The 10,520-nt window shown below is 37.4% G+C and overlaps 1 protein-coding gene across 1 annotated transcript; it reads left to right on the top strand.

The window, feature by feature from the left end:
• Nucleotides 1-2,860: 2,860 nt before the first annotated feature.
• LOC110106064 lies at nucleotides 2,861-3,859 on the top strand. The gene is made up of 3 exons (XM_020835802.2): nucleotides 2,861-3,055; nucleotides 3,130-3,335; nucleotides 3,433-3,859. The coding sequence occupies exons 1-3, from the start codon at nucleotides 2,966-2,968 to the stop codon at nucleotides 3,656-3,658; spliced, it is 522 nt and encodes a 173-aa protein (XP_020691461.1). The 5' UTR covers nucleotides 2,861-2,965; the 3' UTR covers nucleotides 3,659-3,859.
• Nucleotides 3,860-10,520: the final 6,661 nt, after the last annotated feature.

Raw genomic sequence — 10,520 nt, 5'->3', positions numbered from 1 at the left:
ACCACACTTTTCACCGTGGAGGATGAGACCTTTAGCTAGACTAGGAAGAGAGCTTTGTGGCTTGAAAATTTCGAAAGCTCCACCAGAGCACCGCCGTCGGTGAACCCTCATTGCTCGACTGACGCCGCTGAACCTCCTCCCTACCGTCATAGTAAGACCTATGCTCAACCGTCGGCACTTCATCGAACAACATCCACTCGACCATGACTATACTATCATTTACAAAGCTTTTGCCTGGTAATTATTGGTGTTAAACTTCATCAGCTGATAGTCTCCACACCGCCGTGGTCAGATCTTTCGTCGACCAACCGTCGCCCTTCGACCTCATTCACCCGACTACGATTGACCTCAATTGCCAAACTATAGTCCTTCAACTGACATTTTTCCTATTGATTATTGATGTTAGACTTCATCGGTTAATAGTCTCCACACCGCAATTATCAGACCTTTCGTCAGCCAACTATCCCCCCGACCTCAATCGCCCGACTACGATCCCTTCAACCTAGTTTGCCTGACTACGGTCCCTCTAACCACTATCACTTGATTACGATCCCACCGATCTCTATCATCTGACTATGATCATTTGGACCTACATCACTCGACTATGGTTCCTTCAACTATCGTCACTCAATTACAGTCCCTCTGACCACTATCGTCCAACTATGCCCTCTATGAACATCGTCGTCAGACCATAATCCATCCGACCACCATCACTCGACTACATTTCATCTGAACACTGCGGTCGGACTATATTCCATTCAACCAAGGTCGCCCGACTACGGTTCCTCAAGCCTCAGGCCACCTTCGCATGACTACAATCTTGTTGACCTCCATTTCTGACTACGATTTGTCTGACCTCAGTTGCAATATTGTGTCAATGCCTTCCCCGAAGGAAGGGCATCATTTGAAAAAAAACGACAAATATTAGGAGCATCATGTTAACTGGTTTAGACCCCATTGTTTTTCCCTTTTCCGAATTTTCCACATAAGAAATTTGGTGTTGCTTATAACTCACATTTCTCTCTCAACTATGTGTTGGATCATCGTACATAAAGACTTTAAACTCTCTATCTCTCTATTGTCTCAAATATTTCAACACAAAACAACACTACTATAAATTCAAACCATTTTAGCATTACTCTTCAAAAATAATAAACAAAAATACCAACATGAAATAAGGTGAAAGAGCTTCTGTCTCTGTCCATTCTTCTCATAATGAAGAAGGGATCTCCTTTAAAGGCTCATTTTTCATTTTAAACTTACAATGTCCCACCTACTTAAATTTTACATAGACTCCAAAATCATTGCTTCAAGCAACACTAATAATAACAATAAGAAGAAATCAAGCCAATGATTATCATATTTAGCAAATAATTTTTCTTAGCATTAATTTAGGCCTTAATGAAAATCATTAAGGATAATTATAAAATCAATTCAACAATGAGGATATTCTCCCTATAATTGAAATTGTTCAATGTCTCATACTATAAAATGAACGAAATAGGGTTATCCCACTAATGTTTTCAAATTTACTAAAAACATTGTTTAAGTTGGTCCTCACAACCACCACACTATGATGATAAGAAATAGAGGCCAACACTCAAACACTCAAACATGTAGTGCACTAGTTTGAAATAATTTTTGAGAATTCTAATGGGCTAGATTGAATATTTGAACTCAAATCTTGGTTTTGTTTGGATCAGTTATAGGTTAGATCAGGTCAGTCACACACTGGGTCCGAAAGACAGTAGATCCCGACAACATGGGACGTGAGGAAGGGAACAGCCTGTTTTGTTTTCGTAAAGAAAAACATGCATATATAAGTGATACAACATGATATATATGAGCACCAGAGTAAACAAAAGAAGTAAAATAAAAAAGTCAATTCATTAATAGAATTTCAAATAACCTTCAAATAACAAAAATTTTGATACAAGACAACATGAATATAAATAGAACAAAAAGTATAAAAAACTATCCAACCCTAATAAATAAAAGCATAAAAAACTACTATAAAATAATAATGAGTTTTTAGTCACATCGAAAACACCAAAATAATTGTCAAATAATATGATCAACTCTACCACCTAACAAAATACCTTATAGAGACCAAATTTAAGAGAAGTTCAACAACAAAATTTGAATTAATAATACTTCTAACAAATGCAAAATACTATAAAATTTTGATTAAATCAAACATCAACTTAAATAAGATTTCCATATGAAAACAATATAAAATTCATTATAATATCATTTCAATCGTAATACTAATCAAATCTAGCATAACTCTATAAAAGAGAGAACATTTATCCTTGGCAATAAAGAAGAACGAAGGAAGGAGAAGGGAAAAAAGAGAGTTTGAACTCACTATTAGAGAAGGGAGTTGCCGTAGCCTCTGGTGCGAGAAAGGAGCGAAGAGGGAAGAGAAGGGGGGATTTTCGGCGGTTGTGAGAGAAGCAAGGGAAGGTTTATAATGATGCCCTAGATTCCCTTATTCGCCCTAAATGACAAGAGGAAGGCAGCAAGGGCCGGAGAATTTAAAAAGGATGAAAAAATCACGTCATTCACACAGTTGAAGAGAGGAGAAACACGGCTGTTGCACGCGGTTGGTCATGATCCGACCGAAGGAGAAGTGGTGTGACCAACTAGCTCCCGCGTGCGGAAAGAAAACACGGACCAGTTCGGCCCGGTTAAGTTATAGTTTAAATTCAACCCTAAAATGTTATTTGGTCAGGTTCATTTAGGCTATCCAATGACTCGTGAACTGACTATGGCCATTTAAAAAACAATTAGGTGAATAAAAAAACTTTAGCTGGTAACGGTTGGAGTAAATAAATAAGTAGCCGAAAATCGCCGCTTAATAAATAGAGCTCACCGCTTCCTTCCCTTCGAGTCTCATCGGTTTCAACTCTAGTCTTCAGACCAGAGAAATTGCACCCGAAATCGGAAGCTCTTCGCGGGATCCATGGCGTCCAAGCTCGTCATCGCCATCGTTTTCATCTTCGACATCATCGCCTTCGGCCTCGCCGTCGCCGCCGAGCAACGACGGAGCAAGGTCATTCCTCCCCGTCTCATCTTCCCCTTCCCTATTCTATCTACCAGATCTGACCTCTTGTTCTCCGTCCACAGGCCCAGGTGGTTCCCGATTCTGAGAAGAATTACACCTACTGCGTATACGATTCAGACATTGCCACTGGGTTCGGTGTCGGTGCTCTTCTCTTCCTTCTCGCGAGCCAGATCCTCGTCATGGCAGCCAGCAAGTGCTTCTGCTGCGGCCCCGCACTTCGCCCTAGCGGATCAAGATCCTGTGCCCTGATCCTCTTCCTCATCTCCTGGTTCTAATATATCTACTTTCCATTTTTCTCTCTCTTTGAGATCGTGATATGTGGAGATTGTTCCGGATCTGCAGATCTGATTCATTGGTGGTTGCAGGGTGGCGTTTTTGATCGCGGAGTCTTGTCTTCTGGCGGGATCCGTGCAGAACGCGTATCACACGAGATACCGTGGCATCTTTAGCGAGGATCCGCCGTCGTGCCAGACGCTTAGGAAGGGGGTTTTCGGCGCCGGCGCTGCATTCGTCTTATTCACCGGTATTCTGACGGAGTTCTACTACATCTCTTATGCCAAGTCCAAAGACGCCGGTCTGCCGCCTTACTGAGCGGCTGCCGGTGGCCGGCTTTGTTGTCGGCTGTTTTTTATGGTTGTGAATTTGGATCGATTTGTGGGTTCTCTGTAGAAATTAATTGATTTGGTTCAATACTGTTTTGAGTTGGTGAATTGTTTGTTTGGACGTATATGTTGTCGCTTTGTGAAATCAAGAGATTATGAGAGACTTCCTGCATAAATTCTCTTAGGCATTGATGAATCTGTCTGCTCCATTATTTTTTTTAAGGGTGTTGCGTGCTGATCTGCGATGATTTCCCCAAGAAATTTATCTTCGGCACTGGGGAATCCGTCGGATTTATTATTCTGAGTTGACTGTGAAATATTCTTTAATATTAGAGAGACTATCATAGGAAATGATATCTACTATCAATCTTTAAAAAAAAAAAATAGTAATAATTCTTTGCAAGAATTCACACAAAAACAGAAAAACAGTAGGTAATTTATATTATTTGATGAAATAAAAAAGAAAATATCAAGATACAATTGATCCTCTATTCATCTTTGCACGCCGCAAGAGCCCAAAAATCTAAGAGATCTCAAATTTCAACCAAATTTAAAATACTCTAATCTTAGAAAAACAAACTATTTGATGCTTACAATTCAAACGAAAATCTCTAAACAGTCCATACATTCAAAATTCCCTCCTAAACTTCTCCAAAAATCTTTCTAATTTGCTCGCTTTGCTCCATTCGGTTTGATCGGCATGCATGAGGCGGAAGAGTCTGCCTCTGTTGTTCGTAAGCCAGTTCAACATGGACCGGCTGGATCAGTCTAATAGACTGTTTGGTTGACTTAAAAAGGAATGTAGTGTGGTGGTGATGGCTAGTAGATATGGAGGTAGCCAGTTGTGGCCGGTGTCAAATGAGCTTGTTTGTGATTTAAATAATTCTCACACAAAACTGAACGATTTTTGTTTACTTCCAAAAATGAATTAAAATAAATTACATTATATTTACTTCACTTTGTATTACAAACAAACAACAAAATTTCAAAACTACTGCATTTAAAATATTTTATTCACTTTGTATTCCAACCAAATTGTCCCTAAATAAAAATTTACAGGCATACATAATAACATTTAATTAGAGAATAAGGCTACTATTATTGATAATAAGTCTACTATTATAAGGGTGTCTTACTCCCTAAATGAATAAGACATTAATAATAAATATGAATTTTTAAAGATAATTTTTATGATGATAGTATAGAATTAAATGAAATTTGAGCAATTTTCTAGATTGTTCTCTTTGTAGAAGGTAAGATTCTATGGTTAGGAAGTGGCATGTTGGATGCTTATAATTGTAGTTAATTGTGAATGGTAGGCATCAAGTGAAGATTAGTGATCAATCAAGTCATTCTTACAAGAGGGGCAACATAGTCATGAAAATTAGAAGCTAAATGTTCTTAGTTAATAGATTTTGGACATTGGTAGGCATCATTTGGGGATCAACTGCAAATGTTAGACATCAAGTGATATTTGATGATATATTTGGTCATTCTCTATATATGGAGGCCGGCGACTAATAAGGTAAGAATTAGATATCAGTGCTCAATATATATTAGATGTTGAACATTAGCAAGTATCAGATAAAAATTTATTACGACTGTCAAAAGTCGATTGACTGTTAGACCGAGCGATCGGTCTTATTAAAGGGAGGGGAGACTGATGACCACAAAAGTGATCATTCCTCTTATAAGAGGCTGAGACCAACAAATGGAAAGGTGGTTGTTAGACATTGGTGGCCAATAGACATTAATTATTGGAAGCCATCAAACAATAGTTAATCAAGAATGTTGAATATTAAATTTCCCTTGTTGGTTTATTCAACCGTGCACCGTATATGATAGGAGATTTGTGCTATAAAAAGTAGGTTTAGGATTAGGTGGTTTACATAGAATAGATATTGACAGACGTCAAACGACGATTGACTGAGAATGTTGAATGCCAAATGATAGCTAGTGATTTGCTCAAATGTTCCTTTCATAGGAGATGATATTAGCGACGACGAAAACGAGCATCCAATATTAGCGGTTGACATACGCCGAACATTATCAAGTGTCAGATGACAGTCGATTGACAACATCAAATGTCGGGCAACCTACTTGGTTGTTCCCTTTATAAGATTTTATCTATTAATTTGCTAGATATTAGTTAACCTCGAGCTTAATTTATTGTTATGCACCCGACGATAAATTACGAGGAATGTTAGAGGTCAAGCAACATGATGAGATTGTAACTCATCCCCTTTATAGGAAAAGAGATCCAATAATTATAACCAACAACTGCATCAATGTCTCAATGTCTGATAGGTGAAAGCTAGGTGTTTATACTTTATACCAGTGCTGGACAAGTCATCAAGATTTAAAAAAAAAACAGCAGAAATGGAAAAACAAAGCTTTTTTGATGCTGTGACAAACAGAACTTCAGATATTCTGATTCTGTATGCTAAAGATGATAGTGTGGGAACCTAATTCGCCAGTCCTATCTTCATATTCTGATTCTGTGCCCATCCACATCAATGTTCTGTAATGGGTATCTCTTTAGGCATCCTGAAAATTTTTTATTTCCCTTCCCTGACACTTACTTAGGTTAAACCCTCTCTCAGTTTATAAATTTTGTAATATAGGGAACACAATTTATGCACTCCATAAAGCCTCACTGTTAGCCATTATCATAAAAACCTCCCCTAAGGTTTCGAACACGAGAAGATTGGCCGCCGCCTTCATTGCCTTCGTCAATAAGAGTGTGAAGATTAGGATCATAAGCCGATTGAATGAGATCAAATACAACAACAACATCAAGTCTTTTTCTCACTACGTGGGGTCGGCTACTTGAATCCTTTTTCGCCATTGTGTCCTGTTAAAAGTCAAATTCTCATTCAAATCTAATAAAGAAATATTATTTCTAATATTTTCTAGCCAAGTCTTTTTAGATCTACCTCTACCTTTCTTAACATAAGTAAAGTGAATGAGATCAAATACTATTGGTGAAATCTACAATAACTAGTTAGGATAATCTTGAATAGTTGACAAAATATGTATGGAGAGAACATGTCCAGGAATACAGCAGCAAGATGAGATTGCTGAGCACATGAAAGAGTTAAGTCCATAAAGTTGCATACTGTATTGCCTGAGATTTTGTAGAGGATATTGTGAGTATTGTGATTTATCGGATTATTAGAGGACTATTAGTTCCTCTAGAATATAAGCTGCTTGAAGAGGCGTGAGCTAGAAAGGATGTGAATCTTTCTCATTTCAGGGTTTTAAGATATCATATGTATGTGCATGTGGAATCAAATGAGTGTTACTTCATTAAAAATTGAGTTGAGAGATCTCAATTGATGATTAGAACTATGCATAGATAATCATTTTCCCAAAATTACTTATTACTAATAAATGTCTGTGAACTTGAATGCTCAATGTGAGATAAAGATGGTTAAGTCAAAGCTACCAAAAGGTAAAAGAGTGCAGTAGAAAACAAAAAATACAAAGAAAGGGTCTAGAAAATGGATTTAAGAAAAAGGATAATGGATTCACCACTAACAAACTAAGGAACTATAAAGTGACCAATCAGGAAAAGAACCCCCTCGAGCTTCATTATGCGTGAGAACTTGGAAGTTTTTCTTAAGCTTATATCTAGCTATATTTCTCCAGATTTTCAACTACTTATGGTTTACGCAGTTATTTATCCCTCCTGATGGGAAAGCACATTCAATTAATGATTTCCCTAGGCTAAAAATTTTAAGGAAGCCTTGGTTGTTTGCAAGATGTGCAAAAGTTATCGAGGTAGGTGTGATTAACTTGATTAAGATATCATGGTTCCATTATCCAAGGTCTACCCTTTAAAAATCTTGGTTATGTTAAAAGATGTGTTCATTTTCACTCAGGCTGAAAATGAACCAAAATGTTTGAAAAGCTACTTGTGGCTCAACTTGGTTAAAGCTTGTTCATAATCATTTAATAAACTAATCAAATAAGTTTAAACATTTACATAAAAACTCAATTGATAAACAAACAAATTTAAATAGCTTTAGGGTTGATTCATTTATGATCATAATAATATCATTGAAAGTTTATGAACAAGTTTGTTAAAAAGTTTAATTAAGGCGCAAATAATATGCCCATTTCATACTCAATTACAAATGTATTCAATATGTGATTTTGTAGGACTCTTGTTTTTTTTTTTAAATATTATATTGTTTTTGATACAGAAGCCTTGGTTGTTTGCAAGCTATGCAAAAGTTATTTAGGTAGGTATGATTAACTTGATTAAGATATCATGGTTCCATAATTCTAGGTCTACCCTTTAAAACTCTTGGTTACGTTAAAAGATGTGTTCTTTTTCACTTAGGCTGAAAATGAAACAAAACGCTTGAAAAGCTACTTGTGGCTCAACTTGGTTAAAGCTTGCTCATAATCATTTAATAAAATAACCAAATAAGCTTAAACATTTACATAAAAACTCAATTAATAAATAATCAAATTTAAATAGCTTTGTGTTGATTCATTTATGATCATAAATAATATCACTAAAAGTTTATGAACAAGCTTGTTAAAAAGTTTGATTAAGGCTCAACTAATGTGCTAATTTCATACTCAATTACAAATGTATTCAATATGTGATTATATAGGAGTCTTGCTTTTTTTTTTTAATATTAGATTGTTTTTGCTAATGAATATAAGCTACTTATTTTTGCTTGTTAAAATGTTTATTTTTTAGTTGCTCGTCCAATTAGAGTTCAATAGGCTACTCATTAATGGATTTGTTAAGATGTTATCAGTTAACTAACAAGGTGCTTGATAGTATTGTTCATTAATAAGTTTGATAAGGCTCATTGTTAGGGAAGTAAACCATGCAGTAAAAACAAACAAGAAATAAAAAATTGCATCGAAGATAAATAGCACCAAGATTTAAAGTAGAAAAAATTTGAAATATGAAAAAAAAAACTATGGAGCCACACCATACCAAGAAATTCACAATGAAAATTTGAAAAAATACAAATCTTTCTTCTCTCACTCTCTCCTTGTCACTCTTCACCCTTGCACCGTTCACACAATAGAACTAATAAAGAGATACAATAAAATCACCAAGGGATACAATTCTCATGAAAAACAAGAAAATAATCAGCCCGCCTCATAGCACTGCGGCGCCAAGTTTGGAGGATCACGATACTCCATTCTCTATCCCTAATCTATTTGACAACACCACAACACCAGGGCCTAAAGCGTTGTAGTGCTCCCTGACAGAGTCACAACACTCAAGTACACAGCGCAACAACATTGCACCCCAAACCAAGCAAAAGGAGAGGACCCCCTACAACCCCAACAAACTTGACAAATGGAATTGAGGTTTGAGGCAGCAATACAACTCGATTGATCCACACAATCAAATTCCACACAATACTAACAATCTCTCACTTTGATATTGATTGTGATTAATTTATATATCTCTCTGTAGCACCAATCATAATACATGCAGTGTGACTCACCCCTGCTTTCATCCTTAATAAAGACCAACTGAAGCTACACATAGCTTCAGTTTATCAACAGTCACCGTCTTCGTCAATAAGTTCGCAAGATTCTAGGTCATGTGTATCTTCTCCAAAGATAATTGACCGTTTTTCAGAAGCAATTTGATGAAATAATACCAAAGCTGGATGTGCTTCGTCCAGCATGGTGATAGGGACATCAGAACTTGGAGGGTTTATCAATGTAGAGGCCGCAGATCTACGACCATAATTGAGTCTTTATATTTTTAGATTTCATGCATTGTAGGAGACTTATGTGATGTTATGTATTTTATTACAGTTTTACCCTCACTTGAGGGAGCTTTTGTGTTGTTTGGCCAAGAGCCTCTAGTTTTTTGTTTCTTTCATGTTTTTTGTGCCTATATATATGACCCATTGTTTTCTTGTAAGGATGATGAATATTTGATATAAAATTTCTAGTTATATGCTTTCTCTTCCCTTGGTGAGTTGAGCTTGTGAGTGAAGTCCTTTGGAGAAAGACAAAGCAACACCCAACAATCGTTGCCGTGGAACCGTTCTTTGTTTTTTTTTTCTTTCTTATCTCTTTTCACATCCCATCTTCCTTCCAAACAGTTCACCGAGCACTCCAACCTTTCCAAACAACCAACTGAACATTCCAACCCTTCCCAAGCAACCACCAAGCCTTCCCATCCTTTTAAACAACCGGCTAACCCCTTCCCTTCCCCTCCAAACAGCCAAACAAGCCTCCCTCTTCCAAACAGCCAGCCAAACTTCTTGCTGATTTCCCTTTGCAGAACAGCCTTCCCCTTGCTTCTTGGTATTCCCTCCACCTTTTCCACTTCCTAATCCTCATTAACTCCATTTAATTAAAGCCCTTCCTATTCCCCTATTCCCTAGTTGCTATCTTTTCCCTAGGGGTGTCAATTTCGGGTCACGGGTCGGGTTCGGGTCGAACCATCGGGTCAACCCGACCCGTTTTTTAAAACGGGTCAGTTTTCCTGACCCGAACCCGACCCGCTTCGGGTCCGAGTCAACCCGACACGACCAGAATGACCCATTTCCAACAAAAAATTTGCTAGTTTTCAGGTCAAAAACGGGTCTATCTCCTCTTTTTCGGGTCAAAAACAGTTCTATTTCCTCTTTTTCGGGTAAAAAATGGGTCAAAATCAGGTCAATCTCGGGTTGCCGGGTCAAAATCGGGTCAATTTCGGGTCAAAGGGTTAACCCGAACCCGACCCGATTTTTGAAACGGGTCGAAATGTTGAACCCGAACCCGACCCGTTTCGGATTCGGGTTGACCCTAACCCGAAATTTTCGGGTCGGGTTCGAGTCGAGTTTTCGGGTCGTGTCAAATATTTACACCCC

The sequence above is a fragment of the Dendrobium catenatum genome, unplaced genomic scaffold, assembly GCF_001605985.2.
Source record: "Dendrobium catenatum unplaced genomic scaffold, ASM160598v2 fragScaff_scaffold_1497, whole genome shotgun sequence".
Taxonomy (NCBI): Eukaryota; Viridiplantae; Streptophyta; class Magnoliopsida; order Asparagales; family Orchidaceae; genus Dendrobium; species Dendrobium catenatum.
The sequence above is the reverse complement of the archived record's forward strand: the minus strand, read 5'-3'. Positions and strand labels throughout refer to the sequence as shown.

Excerpts from the sequence above, each read along its gene's own strand:
- LOC110106064 (XM_020835802.2), top strand. The coding sequence starts at position 2,966 with ATGGCGTCCAAGCTCGTCATCGCCATCGTTTTCATCTTCGACATCATC. Across the intron at positions 3,056-3,129 it reads CCGAGCAACGACGGAGCAAG|GCCCAGGTGGTTCCCGATTC; the intron begins GTCATTCCTCCC and ends CTCCGTCCACAG. Across the intron at positions 3,336-3,432 it reads ATCCTCTTCCTCATCTCCTG|GGTGGCGTTTTTGATCGCGG; the intron begins GTTCTAATATAT and ends TGGTGGTTGCAG.